We start from the raw sequence: 20,058 nt of genomic DNA, 5'->3' as shown, positions 1-20,058 counted from the left end.
TGTAATTTCTTTTTCCATACGCTCCCAGCTTTTTTATGTATGTACGTGGCATCTATAAAAAAAATACGAATCACCCCCACCCTTTGATCTTACCCTTATTCGCAGGAAATTTTAACGCATGTAAAAAGGGATATTAAACGCGACATTTGCAAATTCTAACCTCACAATCTAACAAAATTATTTTAAAACTTGTGATCAACTTAACCCCGCTCTTTTGTGTTTTTGTAAATAAAGTGCAATTACGAGAAAACAAAAAACATATTATTAAGTTCTTTGATGGACACCTGTTCATGAATAGATTCCTTAGGACCTAACGGGGATATATGAACCTACTGGTTACAGATTCGGCTGTGCTAATTTTTGATTGTAATGATTTTGGAAATTGAAAATTTAAACATTTCAGTTAATAACCATTATTAGCAAACTTACTTTTCCCTTTCACTTGTCACAACCGAGAGATCACTTGTTAAACAACTAACTAACACGCCTGTGAACAGGAAACAGCTGATTTCCTGAGCGTTGTTGCCATATCTCTTATAAAGGCAGAAATAACGTGTATGATCGAAATCACCCCGATCTATCGACTTCACCCCGTTTGACGGTACCACTCGATCAAACTCTCCTTGCAGTTCCCACAAGTGGTACAGTGCCAATTTGTATAAATAAAGTTTGGTGTTTATTTCAGTAACACACCTAATATAAAACAAAAAATTCACAATCCATTCCATTTTTGGCACTTTCGCGAAACTTATAGATTAACTTTACGCAAGTGTTACTTCACGACCGATTTCTAAAATTACACTGTAAATTGTTGTCCTATTCGGGTTTATTTAAACCAATCCGGTAATTAGTCATTATTCATAACTGCGCGTAGCGATGAATCAAATTTGTCTTATCGCTCGCAAATTAGTTGCTTTCTTCACCAAATGCATAAACAACTATATGTTCAAGGTGATTATTACACCGACAATATCATATATTTATCTTTATTCGTTGGTAGGCACCTACATCACAACAACAACATTCAATATTTTCATTTTCATTGCATGTAACCATTTTTTATCTTATAGGGAAAATTAAACTGATATCTGTTCTTGAATTTTAAGAATTTGCGCAATAAAAATTCAGACGCAGATAACAGAATAAAATCCTGTAAAAATAGGTACACAGCTCAATATGTGGAGCCGTACATCATAATTGTTACTTTGTTTGAACATTATGCTTTAATTGCATTTTGCATTTTATGCATTACTCGGTCTGTACTGAACAATGTCTGGTCTCATTGAGATATTATTCCGAATTGGCCAAATCAGCGAATCCCATGGGTTTAAGCATGGTGCACTTATTAACCTTTGGGAAAACATTTCTCTGATAACTTTAACATTGAGATGACAAGTTCATTGTCTGGAAGTAATTTGCTAATCTCAGCATCCTGTTTTTCCGGTGGAGAGGGATCTGAATTGTATTTATACGGTTTTCTTATCACATTCTCCACAGTTCGTCCTCCGACCCATACGAAAGCCGTTTTTAGTGTATTTGTCGTCGTGTGTCATATTCGAAAGTAAGTATAAGTGTTTTTTTTTTCTTTTATTCATTATCTCCATATAGTTTTCCTTCCAAAGAAAAATTCACTTCGTTTCGCTATCCATTGGTTAAAAAATGTTGGAAAAAATGTTAACAATATTTTCCCTTTCAGATGGAACCTGGAAACGGAGGAAACGGAGGGGACATTGAAAAGGGGCGGGGCCGCGGTCATCGACTGATGGCCTTATTGGCCGCCCAGCGGGCTCGCAGAACTGTGGGTGCGGCCACCCTCATACTGGGGCCTGAAGTCGATTCCGGTCCTTCCGCGGTCAGTGAGGTGGAGGCTCCCCCTCAAGTGGCCAGTGAGGTGGAGGCTCCTCCTGGAGTCCACAGCTCCCCTGAAGAACAGAAAAACGAAGCGGAAGAAGGCGGCGTTGACGACTCCCCAACAGTGGTGGCGCCGCGTTTGGCGGTCGAGGCTATTGGCAGCAATGCCAAGACCGTCAATTTTTATTTTTTTTTTAAATAGAATAAAAATAAATAAATATCAACCGAAATGCTTGTATTACTTTAGTTGCGGGGTTCCTTCTGGTGTCCATGGGTCATGGTAATGTAAAATTCTGCTTACATGGACCACTTCAGTTTTAGATTTTTGTGAAATGCCCTTTCGTATTTCATAGTCCACATCGGACATTTTTCGATTTATGTAGTAAGGACCAAACCATCTAAGCAGTAATTTTTCACTTTTTCCTACTTTCCTAATAGGGGTGAAAACTTTCACTTCTTCAAATTCAACATGGCGGTGTTTACAATCATAACGTAATTTATCTATGTCTTGTCGCCGTTTTATATTTTCAACTGCCAAATTTCTGACTGCTAAACAACGTCTCTAATTTGGTCGCTATTACTACTTTCCAAGGGTGGCAACAAGTTTGCTTCTGTTGGTAAAATAGGTTCACGACCGTACACCAGCATGAATGGTGAAAATTTAGTACTATCCTGTTTTGCAGAATTATACGCAAAAGTCACATGTGGAAGATATTCATCCCAATTTGATTGATTAGTATTAGTATACATAGATAACATATTGGCTAAAGTTTTATTAAATCTTTCTGTTAAGCCATTAGTTGCGGGATGATACGCAGTAGTAAACTAACTCGTTGTCCCCATCTTTTTTAGCAATTCCGTAACCAATTCTGATTGAAAAACTTTCCCTCTATCGCTTAACAATTCCTTAGGTGCACCGTGTTTCGTAATAATTCTTTCTAGTATAAACTTTGCTACAGGTCCGGCTTTGCCGCTCGGTAATGTCAGTCTCTGCCCACTTTGTGGCGTAATCTGTCGCTACCACTATCATGGTTTTGCCGCTGCTACTTCTGCGAAACGGACCTAACAAATCTATTCCAACTTTTTCAAATGGGGTGCCAACTGGGATAGGATGTAACAGACCGATAGGCTTTTAATTTTGTTGGCCTTTCCTGGCGTGACAATCCGGGCATCGTTTTACAAACCGTTCCACGTCCTTTTGCAACCCTTGCCAATAGTATCTTTGTTTTATTTTCGCTAGGGTTTTTGACAATCCCACATGGCCACTCAGCGGTTCTGAGTGGTGGGAGTACAAAATTTCCCCTATCAACTGTTGCGGTATCACTAAAAGTTTAGTCCGGCCCACTCCATGCGGGTTTATACGGTACAAAACTTCTAACTCAAGCCTAAAATGTTTCGCTTGCTTGCGTATACCAATTGTAGCTTCTTCAGGATGTTTTATAGCCTGAATTATTTCCAAAATGTTTTCATCTTTTGCTTGTAATTCTGCAATGTTACGTATATCCAATAAAAAGGTTGGTATTTCGTCAATTTCTTGTGCTTTCGTATTCGCTGGCAAAACAGGATATCTGCTTACGCAGTCTGCATCTCTGTGAGCAATTCCTGATTTATGATGTACTGTGTAGTCAAATTCCGATAGTTTTAACGCCCAACGCGCTAAACGTCCAGTAGTCTCTTTCAAGGTTTTTAGCCAACATAGTGCATGATGATCTGTCTCTATTTTTATAGGTTTTCCATAAATAAAATGTCTAAAATAGGATAGCGCCCATATAGCTGCTAACCCTTCAAGTTCTGTTATCGAATAATTCTTTTCAGCTTTACTAAGGCTTCTACTTGCATATGCTATTGGGTGTAACGTATTTTCATGATCTTCCTGCAATAATATTGCTCCGATTCCATCTTTACATGCATTACCCTTAATTCACATCCTTTATTTGGTTGAAAATGTGCTAAAACTGGTTCACTAATCAATTTTTGTTTTAGTGTTTCAAACGCTTTGTCATGTATGTCCTGCCAATCAAATTTATTTTGTTTCTTTGTTAGATCATGTAAAGGACGTGCAATTTTTGCTAAGTTTTCTATAAACTTCCGGTAGTAGTTACAAAGTCCCAAAAAACTTTGTACACCCTTTACATTTTTTGGAAAATTTTCAATTGAAATTAATTTTGATTTATCAGGAAAAATTCCATCTTTCGAAATTGTATAGCCAAGAATATTAATTTTTTCTTTTAATATTCACATTTTTTAGGTTTTAGTGTTAGGCCTGCACTTCGAAGTCTATTGAAAACTTGACGTAATTTTTCCAAATGTTTATCTATTGTTTTAGAAAAGATTATAATGTCGTCCATGTAAATTAAAACTTCTTTCCATTTTAAATCTCTAAACACTACATCTCCTAACTGTTGAAATGTTGCCGGAGCATTGCACAATCCAAAAGGCATTACATTAAATTCCCATAATCCGTGACCTGGCGCTGTAAAGGCAGTAAGTGGCTTACTCTCTTCTTTTACTTTGACTTGCCAATAACCTGAATACATGTCTAACGATGAGAAATATTGGGCGTTTCCTAAATAAGTCAAAATATCCTCAATATTAGATCCTGACCACGAATTTTTTACTGTCACATTGTTTAACTTGCGATAATCCACGCAAAATCGTGTCCCTCCAGACTTTTTCTTTACTAATACGACGGGACTTGCCCAGGGCGAGTTACTTTGCCTTATTATGTCGTATTGTTCCATTTCTCTTATCTGCTCATCTATTATCTCTCTTTCTTTTTGTGCCACTCTGTAAGGTTTCTGTTTTATAGGTTTAGCATTCCCTACATCAATTTCATGTTCAATGACATCGGTTTTTCCCATATATTTTGGTGTTTTTGAAAAAACATTACTATATTCTGAAAGTAATGTCCGCAATTTGTTACACAATTCTGGGTTCCTTATATTGCTTAGATTATGGTCATTCATGGTAATCATTTCTTCATCATCTTCAGTTTCATCAATACAATGAACTGGAATTTTTGTTATATCCATTTCTATATTTTTCTCTAAATAACCGATTGTGGTATTTTTTAATATGAACACTTCTTTAAACCTCATATTGTTAATTTTGATGTACCATTTGTCATTTCTTACAAAAATATTTGAACAAATCAATCCTCTTGGTCGTAGGTATTTATCGTTCTCGATAAAGCAGAACTTCGTGAACTCGTGCGGAGATAAGGCACAGTTCAGTCGTACCGTTATCTCGCGACCAACCTTGACCATGTAGTCGGTTTCAAGTGCAACCTTCAAACTTCGCGCGGTTGACTCAATCTCGACGTTCGCAAATACCTTATTAGTATCTTCCATTTGTTCTATTTTCCCTATGTTGTTGTTGACATTGTTGCCAAAATGTAAAATCAATGGGTCAAGTTCATGGTATAATGTCACAGTATTGGTGTTATAGTCAATTAATGATTTTTTACTAGCCAAAAAGTTATGTCCCAAAATTAAGGCTTTTGATAAATTTTGCACCACTAGTGCCTCAATGGAAATAATTGTGCCATTCACTTTTATAATTACCTCAGAATTACCGAGAGGTTGAACTGGATAACCTCCTGCGGTTATCAGTTGTATATTGTCTCGTAACCGTCTCATGTTACTGATATAATCTATGTCGACTACATTTTTACAAGCTCCTGTATCAAGTAAAACAGGGACGTTATCTTTATCGTTAACCGTGATATGTACTATTAATGTCTTACTGGTGCCCGTAGATGATAATTGGACAATTTCGTTCGGGCTTCTCAATTTTGAAACTGTCCTCTGTCGTTTGGGTTTCTTCGGCCTTGAGGTGCATTCCTTTGGAAAGGCCTGTTATTGAAATTACAAGACACGTGACCGGGCCTACGGCAATCAATGCAAATAACCCGGCCGTCGTGCGTTCTCGTACGAGGCAAATAATTATTGTTATTATTATTTCTCCAGTTTTGATTAGAAAACTGATTTCTGTTCCTATTAAAAGTATCATGGCTCTGGGGTTGTTGCGAATTGTTTCTTACAAATTGTCGCCCCCTATTGAATGAGTTGTTCCTCGGACTATTTTGATTTGGTCTAAAATCATTCACCCTTGGAACATAGGTATTTCGTGTCTGATTTTGAATCGTATTCGAAAAATTCCTATTAAAAAATGTCCGTGGCCTTGTGTCATTCCAGGTCCTTTGCCGGTTTGTTGGGTTATTACCATTGTTACTGTTTACTGCCGCAGATACTGACAATAAAGCTGTACTTTGTGTCATTTGATTCACTAATGTCCTTTCTTTTATATCGCTTATCTTAATTACCAATTGCTTTAAATCGTCGAAATTTCTATTGCTAGAACTAAGCAAATAATACATCTCATAGTAAGACGGATGTAAACCATTTTCAAAATGATCCCTAAACGCGTCAAAAGTCATTTCTGGGTCAATCTCGTTTGCGATTGCCAATAGATCATAATAGTACTTTTTTATGTCCTCGACGTCTTGTTGTTTGCGAGTGTTTAATCGAAATTTCAACTTTCGGAGTGGTTGTTCTCCTGAAAACTCTTTCAAAAAATCTGATTTAATATTTAGCCATGTTTTCATCTGATTCTCTGGCTCACTAATATAATTACTAAACCATGTATGGGCTGGACCTTCCAAAAAATTAGCCAAATAAGATATTTTGTGACTTTCTGACCAGCTATTCACAATCGCTGCCTTTTCGTATTTATTTATAAAAATACTGGGAGAGTCAATAGAAGGGTTAAATGTAGATGGGCATGTAAACTTTGGGGTAGCCGGAGTTTTTGGCTCAGCCAAAGCTGCCTGTAATGTCATGTTAGCCATTACTAAAGTATTGTTAGGGCGTATGGCACGGTTTCTTTCCCGAATCACAGGGGGTGGGCAAGGATTATTAGAACTTTGTAATAATTCTGAGGGGCGGGCTTTTGGTGGCACTACCACTTCTAAGGGACTTTCTTGCCAAGGATCCTCTGTTTCACGTGGTTTTGGCGGAGTTCTACTTAACGAAGCTCTTGGTCTGAAATAAACTTCCGTGGATTAGAAGTCGAAGCCGAGGCTTGGGAAGTTTGAGCTTGAACGCCCACGACAGTATTGTCAAGAGTATTTTCTTCGTCCTCACTGCTTGTCAAACAAACTGAACTGGGTTTGTCAAGCTTTTGTTTGTGTGAAGAAGTTGCCGTTTGTGTCGGAGCAGGAGAACTCACAGTCGAACTGTGATGCTCAGGTTTAAAATCTTTTATTTACAACCATATATGTAATGCTGTCATTACTAACGTCATTGAAGGTTAGGAAGTATCATATTGCGCACCTCTACTTCCCGCCCTCACTTCCCGCCCTCATTTCCCGCCCTCTAAAATTGTGATTGTTAATATTTTTTAAAAAAAAAAAGATGATTGAATCAAATTTTTTAAATGTCAGATAAAGTCGGATCGATATTCAGTTCGCAAATAATAAATTGAGAAAAATGTCCTGGATTACAACTCGAATTCTAACGGTTATAATGCCTATAATACATTACAATACTAAAATTAACATGATCTAAACTAAAACAAACTACTTATTGAAATTAATGGTTACATTTGAATTATTATAAGTGTTTATAGAAATACTTAGGCCAGTACCAGCACTGGCGTCTCCAACAGTTGTCTCTTTGGTCGACAAATTAATTTGCTGCTGAATGACTGAGGTTTGTGAACTACTTGCAACAGCTTCAGAAGACATGGCACGTTGGGACAGCATAACAGAAAAGCAAAAGAAAAGCATATAGAAAAATGACTGCTTGGTAGTTTTTTGTTAAATGTAATATTCTAGATATGTTCAGAATGAAACAATGATTTGTAAATTTTGATAGAAATATGATGGTTGTAAATAAAATAGTATACAAACCTCGGTAGGAAGTTTCATTCCTGTCTCGAGATCCTAGCTAAACATCGACGCTTCGCGTCTCGGCTATCTAACTAATCTCTCGACAGTAATGAAACTCTTCTCACCCGGGTGTGTAATATACTATTAACTCTTTTATCACCTTCTCTGGGTTTCGACCCCTAGCGATAGCTTCACGTAACACGAATTTTTCTTTTGCCGACAAACTTTGAGCCCTACTGCGAGTTTTTACTCGATCTTTGTCACTCGACTCACTCATGGACAATTTTTAAATTCATTTATGTGCTATATTTATTTTTTTTTCAAATTATTTTTCAAAAAAAAATTAAATTTAAATTTTTTTTTTTTTAAGCAAGTTGATTATTCCTAGCAATTTCTTTACGAATTTGCTTGTTCATCAGACTAATAATCTTTTTGACGCTAAAATACACAAGCATTAATACCCCCATGCACAGAAAAATAATAATTAAAATTTCCGTAGCTGACCATGAAGCGTCTTTTCCAGAATTATTTGATACACCTCCACTGTTTCCCGCTTGAGAAATAATAATTTCCTCCTCTTTTGAAGATGTATAACCCCCATATTAAACTAAAATTTTTACAAATGAACGCTTAAATAGCACAGGTAATCCCCAAAAAATCACTAAATAAATCAACGTTACTATCCCTAGCCAAAAGAAAATAATACTTAAAATTTCTTTTATAGCCCACACATTATTTTCCTGAATCTGTATCATACCCCAAAAAATAAAAACAAAAACTCAACTATTGTTTTTCATCCATCTCAAAACAGACCGGCGCCTCCACCAAATTCACGTTTAATTTATGAGCCCTTCTGGGTTCACCAATTAAACTGACTCACGACGTTAAACGTCGCGCCGGGATCTCAGTTTTAGGGATAGAATCAAACACTGAGTTTTTTTCATATAACACTTAAATCTATTAAATATGGTATACACAAACGTGTCTGCACAATACGGTTATAAACACTAAAAGTTGACAATTCTACAATTGTACTTACATAGTCACAAGCTAAGGACTTAGCATTTCTGGCGGCTGGCTTGGTCACTTTCGCGTTTTGAACAACTTTCGAGAACTGACTACTTAACTTGATCTTTTCCCGAGGAGAGTCGACATTTCGACTTCTCAGGTCCGCTGGTCGCACTACCTTTGATCGGTTCACACTTATCCTATACTGCTAAAATCGGCGTATTTTATACCCGATTGATCGGCTGACGCAGTTTGTTATTGTCGCTTGTTTTTCACATTTCTGTAAAGCAGGTGGTGGTGACTCATCACCCATACAGTGCACCTGGTGCATGACACACTCGGTGCATCATGGTGCGACCTTGCCTCGTGCGCTTAATATTTCGCAATCCTCGAATACTCTTATGTTTTTTTAAGTTAATCAGTCCGTCTTTTCAATTAACGGATTTTCCATTCGTGACAATATATATAAAAAAAAAAATTAGTGTCTCTATGCTTTAACACTGAGGGGGGAGACTTTTCACTCGCGATTCACTAATATTCCGCGCATTATTGTTCGGGGATTCTATCTTCTTTTCGCGGCACTTCACTGCACTAAACACGGCTTCTGAAGACAATTTGGACGGTGTCTGGAGTCTGGAACTACATATCCGTTTACTGCTCTGGATGTGCAAGTGGAACAATTCCCAGAACTGTATTTTCACGATTGCCGTGGTGTGTGGTTCGTGATCTAATTAGTGACGAGCCGGAACGGGACTGAATTATATCGGGGTGACCACAAGGGTACACCGCGGGTATCCATTTGTTAGTTATATGGGGCTGAGGTGACCGCATGGATACACCTCAGGAATTATATTTGTATATTATTTCATTATATTATTATTTGTATATTATTTCATTATATTATTATTTGTATATTATTTCATTATATTATTATTTGTATATTATTATAAGAAGGGGGTGGATGGAGTGTCTATTAGGCCAACTACTTTCAACTACTGTCAGCCCTACTAAATCAATACAGGGTTGATTTTAGCGTGGACATTGACGACACGAAAACGAGAAAAAAACTGCTGGCTATCGGCATCCGGCAATTTAATTTGACGGGTTATTTGTTTAACGGCACCGTGCTCTACACTCCCAATCGGCTACATCCTGAGCCGTGCGAATTTGTCGTGGCAAACGAGGCGTCTGGTGAGAATGTGACCGTTAACATTCGTATGGTGGGAGAAGTGGCCGCCGGCGATTATCACTATCTTACAACTCTAACATTATTATCAAGAAGTGTTTCGCTTATATGAACTTCCAACTCATCGGACGGAACTATTTTGATCCGAACATGAAGATTGATATTCGGGAGCACAATATAGAAATAATGCCTGGTTTCTTGACTTCAATGCGACAATTTGAATCTCACATTATGTTAGTTACGGATCTTTCATTTAAGATGTTGAGGATTGACAGTTGCTACGACGTACTGACGGAATGCGGCAACTCCAGAAACCCCCGTCAGGAATTCCAGCAGCGTCTTATTGGTTGTATTGTCATGACCGGATACAACAACAGAACTTATCGTATTGCGTCAACATAACTTGACTGGAGCCGATTTGGGATCATCCCCCGCGGCAGGTCACCACGGCTTAGTGTGTCTATTCCTACCGCGGCCACGATCACAAACCGACTCAACTGTGGTCGCGGTCTGACGTCCCGTGGCTGGTTTTTCATCGTCAGCGTTTCCAGTCTCCTGTGCCTGTTGCTTTTAGCTTTTGCTGATTTCCGTTTCCATTTCCAGTGGCGTGTATTAGTTTTTACCGAGTCTGATCCAAAGCCTTGTTCGCTCTTCATTTTGTAGTGGCTTCCTTTTGGCTTCTTCGCGTAGTAACTCCCGTCAGTGTTAAACGCAATAAAAAACGTATTACTACCTACTGCTATTTTAATCTTAATGTCTAACATTCCCGTTATAATCATAAAATCCCTCGTAAAATATATAGGCATATTGATAATAGCCTTAGTTAAGTTATACACTAAAAAAAAATAAATCCCTTTGTTTTTCTTAAATATAATATAAACCTATATTATAAATTGTCCATTTGCCTGTCACTGGTTTTGTTTTAATACATTGTAAAGGCTTACTGCGATTCTCCGAAAACTTGTAATATGCTTATCAAGCGCTGCTTGCCCATATTATATCATGTGAAAACAGTTAACGTCCTCATATTGAAACTTTGTAATCTTTTTCTTACGTGCCCCGTTTGACTTTTATAAAGTCTTCAAGTTACATTTTTCAACCGTTTATTTATTACATTTAGCAACTCATATAATTTTTGAAATTGTAAACCCGTGGAATTTAACGCCCCATATTTTATCTACGGTACTTAATTACCGCATATGCTCGTAGTGTATTTTTTTCCCAATATACTTTTCTTTCATTTGCCCCTTATTTATATATATATACCATTATATAATTATTAATCTTCGCGCGCGCTTTTTATTAATTATTCTCGTATGCTGGATTGTGCAAGTTAGAAATGAAATAACAATGATATTTATTCATCAGCAGTTTATATTATCATACCGCGATGACTTAAATAACAAAGTAGATTGTCATCCGCTTGTAGCATAAGAAAAGAATTAATTGTAGATACATGTATCATTTTTTCCTTTTTCCCTTACTAAGGAAAATTACTTGCGTACTTTAGTACACTCTATTTGGGCTAATACTGTTTCGCCTTGGGACAGTGAGCGTAATTCTTTATTTTCTTTTAATTCGAGGGTAAAAATTTTTGATTCTGTAGAGCTTTTATTTTCGCCCATCTTAGTCATTTCAATTCTTTCTTTTTCTTTTATAGGCGATTTCGAATTTCCACGGTGTCTGCTTTTCCTGCAGTTTACTACGTATTTTATGAGTTTATGTGCTATAATAATTACGAAAAGAATGAGGCACGTACAAGTAGTATAAAAGAATACATCATGTACATATCAGAGGATGTTTCCTCTTTTTGGTCTGCTCTCGCGGCAGCTACTAAGTTTGACGCTACTATTACTACCTTATTTTACCTTGGTGGCTGATCGTTTAGCCTCGCGTTACTCGTACCCCTCAACGTACCCTCGTCCGAGCCGAACTTAGTCTGACAGTTTATTTAAGATAAAAATAATTTAGTTATACTAAAAAGTTGATCAAATCTATTCATTCATTGAAATGTGAGTGTAATGTGCTTTGAGGAAACGTAAAAATACAAGAAATAATCGATTTAAAGTGAATAATAAATACAACCAACAAGAAAACTTCCAAAGTAACGCATAACCGATTGCTGTCAGTATTAGGAATCTTCGATACATGAAAGTTTAGACAAATGTAGTTGTTTTATACACCTTTTTCACAATCGCGTAATAATTTTCATCTGATTAAAAGAGACAAGAAACGAGCTTTTTGTAAGCATGTTTATATTAGTCTTTCTTTTTCTTGTTTTCAACTTTAACATTGGGTTTGTTCTTATAAAATTCTTTCTACGGCCCTTATTTACACATACAGCGAACAGAATTGCTATGTGCTATTTAAAATAAATGTACTTCTACCAATACAGACATTTCTGTATTATTTAAACACGCTGCGACGTCATCAAAATAATTATACATCATCCCGTTGCACGGGGTAAATTCATCCCAATCTAGGGGTACTTTCATCCCATTTTAGGGGTAATGTGCACCTAACACTCATAAGTACACAACGTAATAGCTGAAGTCGCTATAAGAACACAAATCATTGTTGTGCATATTTACATCACCGCAATATAATAAGAAACCTTTATTTTCTTTTAACAGGTCGCTTGTAAGAACAAACTCTATGTGTCACTTTTATTATACAAAACTAAGCTACGTCATCAGGTGTTTATACGAGTTCGATTATTTCTTTTGTTTCATACTCGCTAGTTTTCTTAACAAACAAACAAAAAAAAATTGAACGCATTTTTGGTTTTAATTTTTACTTTTAACTAGAACTTTTAAAGTTCGATTCTTCTTATTTCAAAGATCTTATTTGAGTCACTAGCCCTTTTAACAAAAAAAACATTTTTTTTTTTTTTTTTTTTTTGACAAACGTTGTTATTAATGTCGTCTAACCTGTCTTAGCTTGTATGATGCAATTTACTAACTTTGTATATTCTTTCATAGTTCAAACTTTCTTCTTTAAAGTTGTACATACTAATTATGATATACCCGGCATGTAGGTAATGAAGACCTACATTTAGAAATACCCGGCGCCTCCACCAAGTTGTCACGATCTAATTTTTAGTCGTAACGCGGGGACGTGTAGGCTGGGGTCGTAGTCAAGTTAAACTCAAAGATTGGATAACAAAAACAACAACGTTTATTCATAGAGAGAAACTAGTAAAGTTGAAGACTTTAGATTTTATACACATTGTCAGACACAAGTTGGCTTATTCATAAATTACAGAGTTTGTACTTACATGATAATAAATGCACAAACCATTTTGGATAATTTCTGACTGACTTTCCTTCCAAATTTCTCGGCTATTTATTGTAAGGTATTGCGATCCCTTAGTTAGTTCAATTTCTTAATTGCTTGTCTAAGCACTTGGATCATTGTCCGAACAATTGATGACTTATTGCTGACTGGCGATTGCAACACCTTAGCTAGCTTCCGTTCTAAAAGGTTCAATTGCCTACTCTTCGATTTGAGTGGTCAACGACTTGTGTCGGTCAGTGGCCGATTATTTGCTGACTAAGTAATTAACGTATTGGTAGTAGTTAGTATTAAATTAATTAACGAGAATCTACTTGTGACAATATCAAGTAAAACAGAAACGTAATTTTTATTATTAACTGTAATCTGTACGATTAATGTTTGTTTACTGACGCCCGCAGATGGCAATTGGACAATTTTGTCCGGGCTTTTTAATTTTGAAATTGTCCTTTCCGTCTGGGTTTATTCGGCTTTGAGGTGTGTTCCTTTCAAAAGGTCTGTTATTTGGGTTACAAAACACGTAACTGGTCCTACGGCAATCAATGCAAATATCGCGGCCATCGTGCCATTCTTGTGCGAGGCAAATAATTATTTCTATTATTCCTCCAATTATGGTTTCTGTTCCTGTTCTTGGATTGCGATGAATTATTTCGTGTAAATTGTCGTCGTGTAGTATGAATTCATTGGGTTTCCTGGACCACCTTGTGGTCTATAATTATTGATTCTAGGGATATAATGGTTTCTTTCTTGATTTTGATTTGGAAAATTTCTGTTATAAAACGTTCGTGGCCTATTGTCATTCCAGTTCCTCGGGCGGTTTGGTACATTATCATTCTACTCATACTCAGAGCCGCGGACACAGATAATAAAGCTGTAGTCTGTGTCGTTTGATTTATCAATGTTCTTTCTTTTATGTCGCTCAGTTTAATCACCACTTGTTTTAAGTCATCAAAATTTCGATTATTGGAGCTGAGCATATAATACATTTCATATTTTCATAATAAGATGGATGTAAACCATTTTCAAAATGGATCCAAAACGTATCGAAAGTCATTTCCTGGTCAATCTCGTTTGCGATTGTTAACAAGTCATAATAATACTTCCTTACATCCTCAGCATCTTGTTGTTTGCGAGCGTTCAATCGGAATTTTTGTTTTTAATAAAGGGAGAGTCAATAGATGGGTTAAATGTAGGTGGGCATGTAAACTTTGGGGTGGCTGGAGTTTTTATTAGCCCATTCCATAAATTTTTGGCCTAAGGTTGCCACGCACAAGTGTAACATTGTCGCGTCATCTTCAGCTCTATGTACAGGATTGACTTTTTTCTTAAGTAGGCGCTCGTACACGACCAACTTATAGCTCAATCTAGAACAATAATCTTTTATAAGTGAAGTGATTACAAATTGAAAACAGTATTATGATACAGAATTAATCAGGAACAATTATTATCAGAGTCCAACATAGCGTACCGTAATGGGGTCGTAAATCATAGTCCTTTTAAATTTTACAAGGTTTGCTGAGCTCCCAAATGTGATAGGTGCTGTTGGTACTTATATTCCAATTAAAAAACCCCAACTTTTGTTATGCCTATACACTACAGGCCATTGCTGACGCGTTCCTTAATATTTACAGATATTTTTATGGAGATATTATCCTGGTTCAGTCAATGATAGACGTATTTTTATGAATAGTGACATATTCAAAAATATAATGGCTAACGAAGACCAGTATTTTAGTGAAAATACATACATTTTAGGAGATAAGGCTTATCCACTGTTAGTTGGTGCCTTACTCCCTACATAAATATATTTCAATGAGATACAAAGCAACACCAGACAACCGATTGAAAGAACTTTCTGTTTATTTTTCGGCAGATGGAGAAGATTAAAATATTTAGACATGAGCCGTACAGACCTGATTCGAAAGACAGTGTTAGCTTGTTGTGTTTTACACAACATATGCCTCAACTTTTCGGGTCATAATGAAGACGAATATGTTATAGAAGGTACATAGGATTTGAAAATAAGTATTAAAAAAGTTATGCAAGAAATTTGTAGGTTTGAATATACGTCAGGCACTTCCCATAAACCCTGATGAAGGCATTGGTGAAGTATTTCAAAAAAGAGTCTTACCTGAAGAACAATTTTTAGGGCAAAGGTTGAGGGATACGTTGTCTCTGCAACTTTATATTAATAGAAAGATGTACCATAAAATAATTGCCTCCAGTAATTTATTGTTATAATCATATTTCGTATTTAAGAACATAAACTACACAAATACATGTTTAATTTTTGTGTGTTAATTTTGTTTTATTTTAAAGTAACTCAGGTAAACATATAATAATTATTTAACATAACAAATATGTAGTTCAAAAGTTTGCCTGTCTAAACCAAAACAGCAACAGAAAATAAGGCCTTAATACTATTAAATAACAATAATATACATTTACTTGATTTTAGTGTATAATCTTTAATCATCCAATTATTGGATTTTTGTAAAAAAAATATTATTATTTTACCTGCATGTTTTAATTTTTTTGACATAACAAAACAAAAAAAAAAGCAAAGTGACAAGTCGGAACTTTAGTTGACATTACAACAGATCCAAGATCGCCCTATCAGCAAAAATTGTTTCCTCAAAATGATACGCCGCGTGACGTCACAGTGGGTGCTCAAAACCAATAAGTTACAGCCGTTATCTGTTGTTTTATATTATTCATTACATTGAACAAAAGAACAAGTGAAGTCTACTTTCATTGAGTGGAGGTATTACTTTCCTTCAGACAAAGCATTTATATAAAATGGTAAGCTCGAATAATCAAAATATCTAAAGATTCATTTTTATTAAGTATTGGCTTATTTGTTAAAAAAAAAACATTGCAGCAAACAAAGCTTTCCCGAGTCATATTTAAAAGCCAGTGACAATAGTTTAGTCTACAGTCATAATCAGTCTCATTTAATGCCTGATGTAGAACAATGTGGTAGGGGTGCATATTTTTATTTTTAAGAATGTAGTGAACAATTGTTTTTGGATTCCCAAGTTCTCGGAAATTTTTGTGGTACAAGGCGGGATCGTATTGAACATAAACCAAAACGTTTTATATTTTCCACGGTGCGTGTTCTGCGAGCTCGTACAGGTCTTTGAACGGGCTGCACAGTCTCCTAGCTAACCTGGAAAACACTTCACGATAAAAACGTTTTCTCTGTGAAAATTGCAATGCGTATTGTCGCGATGCAATTGCAGCACTTTCGAAACATTCGGAATAAATACGTAACATATTATATGCTCCTGCGTTAGTAAACCACATCTTTTTACACCAAAGATAGTTATAAAATAAAATATGAACAAAGAAACTCTAAATACAACCTTTTGACAGTGGTCAAATAATGACCATTTCAATTGTTTAGTTACCATGACTACGTACTCTATCCCATTGTTACAGCTGTGGTATCTCTATCCGATTACGGTATTAACATTTTTTTATATTATTTTGAAATTGATATAACTTCAGGTTTTTTTTGTTTCTGCAAAATAAAACGGGCCGTTTCTTTTAATTAAAAAAAAATAAAAATCACAAAAATGTGTATCCTCTGCAGAAAACGCCCTTTAGTGTATTTTCTGTAGAACTAAACGGTATAAAAAACTTGTAACGTTCACTTTTCGGCACTAGTAATGATCAGTTATTACAACACTTCTGTATCGACGGTCTAATTTTTTTTTCCTTATACAGGGTGTCACAGAATAACGATTCCTAATTTTCAGAAATGATAGCCTGATATGATTTGTCCTCAAATAAACATTTTTGAATGATGAGTTAGTGTCCGGAAATTACTCCTGTTTCAAGATAATTATTAGAAATCTTTAAAAACGATCTCAATTACCATAATAGTCAGTTAATAATTATTTAATTTGATCTCAATGCTATAAAAATTTAATTTGGAATTTCGTTTTTAAAGATGTCTTATTTATTTCGGCACTGAGAAATTTCCGGACACTACTCCATTAATAAAAAATGTTTATTTGAGTGAACTCTATCATTTCTAAAAATTTGAGGAATAGTTAATCTGTGCTATCCTGTATATGTACTATTGGTTTACTGTAAACTAAACAATTATGGGATATTATATAGAACGAGTATTCTAAAATAAATCGACGTAACTTCTGTCTTGAACCAGAAACTTAAAAGATTTAATAAAAAAAATTGATAATTAAAAGTCCACCCTTAGAATTAGCTTAAAAAATATATAGAGTAGGTACATACAGATGTACAAGAAAACACAAAATAAACAATAACCACAAAAACATTTACATAAAAATACATTAAAAAAATTTTAACCATCATTTTTATTATTTCTTTTAGCACGACCTCCCTGTCGATCTCCTGCATTCCTCAACCAGTTTTTTATAGCTGACTCAATTTCCTCAACTGTAGAGGATGCCCTCGCTTGCGGGTTTCTTCCTACAGCCACTGAAATGTCGTCATATTATTAGAATAACATTTTCAGTTCATAGTATTTATATTATACCGATTACTAATTTAATAATATTGTTAAATTCTTTAAAGCCCCCTTTTTCATTTCTTCTGTCCAATTTAATTTTGTAGCCAACTTTTGACTTATAAAGCATTTAAAACTCTTTTTGTTGTAGTGGGGCCATCCTTTCCACCGACAACACCTAACTTTGTGCTCTGAAACAATATAATGTTGATATAGCTGAATTCTAAACTAACTATTAAATTATAGAAAATATATGAAAGTGTATAATGTTATATAAGACTAATATTTTTTAATCCAACTTACCACTTGTTTAAAGAATTCAGATTCTTCTAGTTTTTTATTAAAGTCTGCCAATGCATCAATGTCAAGGATGTCCAATTCCAAATTAGAACAATTCTCTTCTTGTATCTGCTTGGTTTGCAATAATTCAATTATGTACTTAAGATCTAATTTGATTTTCTCCTGCGACCGGATTAGTTCTTGTAACAGCTCTGAAATTATGTTATGTATTAGAATAAATTGTACGTCAGAATAAGTTGATGGGTAACTTACTTTCATTTTTGCAACAGGAATTTTGAGTAGTATGTGGATTATTTGTGGATTGACTATTTAGAGTTTGTGAAGCGCATTTGGAAGCTATATCGACATAAGTTTTAGCTTAACTTAAACATATTGGTTGAAGAGTTTTTTTGTTTACTAAATATTATTATATATTACCTGATGGCGAAAAAAGGTCCTTTGAAAGATTTGAACTTCTCGGAGAAGTCAAATTTGTATTTTCAATAAATGAAGCTACACTTTTTGGAATAGCCGCAACGGGGGCAATATCTTCATCGTCACTAGTGGTGTAAACAAAATCAACTACATTTTTGGTTGATTTTGAACGAGAGGTTTTTTGTTCAGCCTCACTCTCAAAATTGGAATCTTCAAGAGTTTCTAGTAATCTTAATCTTCCCAGGTCTTCTGTGAATAAATAATATATTAGTAAACCCAATTATTTACATAATACATCTTTCTTACCAGAGGTATATTTGATTTTTATTGAGCATGTCGTGCATTTTTCTTCATCTAGTGACAAATGACTGGAAATAGCTTTTTCTCTTTTGGATGAAGATTTCATATAAGACGGCCATAGGCAATACAAGATCCCATTAGTTTCAAAAATCCATTTCGATGATATAACCGCCATTGGAACACTTCCATCACTGCATGTTTCCTCAGGAAATTCGACCACTACATATTGACATTAAAAATCATAACAAAATGGAATCTCTATAATTTAAGCAATACAACAAAAGAATGCATTAGTTATAACTAATACTGCAAGTACAAAATGAACCTTCAAACGAATTATAAACTAATCAAACACTAATATACTTAGTAATTAAAAATAATTATTTTTAATAATAATAGGGAAATAATTATTTTTAATTACATATTAATTACTATTATAGTCAATTGTTACTAATTATGTTACTTTAAAGGCAATGTACAAATGGAGTACAAATAAATATATCATTTTTATAGGGTAACACAACCGCTTTACTTTTCAGAACGTCAACACTGACTACAATTTCTACAAAGCCTCATAGAGAGAAATTAATGAGCTATCTGCGGGGTAATTGAGAAAACTTTTTATACCAACTAATTTTCTCCCAACAACGTAAATTAATAAGTTTTCCTTATAAATTGACAAAACTTGAATAATGTCATTATCCAAAGTAAATGCAAAATTATTCCCTGTGTTTGTGGACAGAAAAACTCCATTTAAATTAGTGATTGACCGATACCGATACTTGCAGCAATGCCGATATATCGGTATCGGGAAATTTATGCCGTTATTTTTAATGATATTGTGCAATCAATTTGAACTAAAACTTTTAAGCTCGATTCAGAGTTCCGTAACGGTATGAGGTACGAGGTAGCGGCAAGAAATGGACCAATGGGTTCATTTCATTTCCTCATACCGTTGCGGAACTGAATCGAGCTGCATGGTTAGCTGAAACTAGACATAGCGATACTACAAATTTGCCTGATGCTTGATGCACGTCATTGACGTTTGCCTTCCGATTGTTATGGATGTTGTCAACCGAACTCTGATGACACGGACGAAGTTGTACTTTTGCTATATATTCTATTGATGTGTTCTGGAAAGTTACTAAGGTCCGGTTTGATAATTACGGCAGTATTTCATGGATAACCTGTATCTGTTAAAACATTTGACACAATTAACATGTATTTTGCTCTCCCGTTATCTGTGTCAAAAAAATTTAATAACATTGGCAATCATAATTGATTTTTCATTCTTGGTTTAATTTTTTTTCCACGGATAAC

The 20,058-nt window shown here is 35.2% G+C and overlaps 1 protein-coding gene and 1 long non-coding RNA gene across 2 annotated transcripts; one reads left to right on the top strand and one right to left on the bottom strand.

Annotated features, from left to right (window-relative positions):
- The first annotated feature begins 479 nt into the window (after positions 1–479).
- Positions 480–2,075, top strand: LOC145736999 (uncharacterized). Its single transcript, XM_081991581.1, has 2 exons — positions 480–1,561; positions 1,697–2,075. The coding sequence occupies exon 2, from the start codon at positions 1,697–1,699 to the stop codon at positions 2,051–2,053; it is 357 nt and encodes a 118-aa protein (XP_081847707.1). The 5' UTR covers positions 480–1,561; the 3' UTR covers positions 2,054–2,075.
- Positions 2,076–17,337: 15,262 nt separating this feature from the next.
- Positions 17,338–19,460, bottom strand: LOC145737207 (uncharacterized). Its single transcript, XR_014180315.1, has 5 exons — positions 18,442–19,460; positions 18,277–18,381; positions 18,028–18,215; positions 17,755–17,915; positions 17,338–17,696 (listed from the first exon to the last, which is right to left on the bottom strand). It is a non-coding gene; the product is annotated as an uncharacterized LOC145737207 (long non-coding RNA).
- Positions 19,461–20,058: the final 598 nt, after the last annotated feature.

This window comes from Ips typographus, linkage group LG13 (assembly GCF_016097725.1).
Source record: "Ips typographus isolate SLU linkage group LG13, UJ_Ityp_2.0, whole genome shotgun sequence".
Lineage (NCBI taxonomy): Eukaryota > Metazoa > Arthropoda > Insecta > Coleoptera > Curculionidae > Ips > Ips typographus.
The sequence above is the reverse complement of the archived record's forward strand: the minus strand, read 5'-3'. Positions and strand labels throughout refer to the sequence as shown.

Bases quoted from the DNA above. Each gene is read 5' to 3' on its own strand.
- LOC145736999 (XM_081991581.1), top strand. From the start codon at position 1,697: ATGGAACCTGGAAACGGAGGAAACGGAGGGGACATTGAAAAGGGGCGG.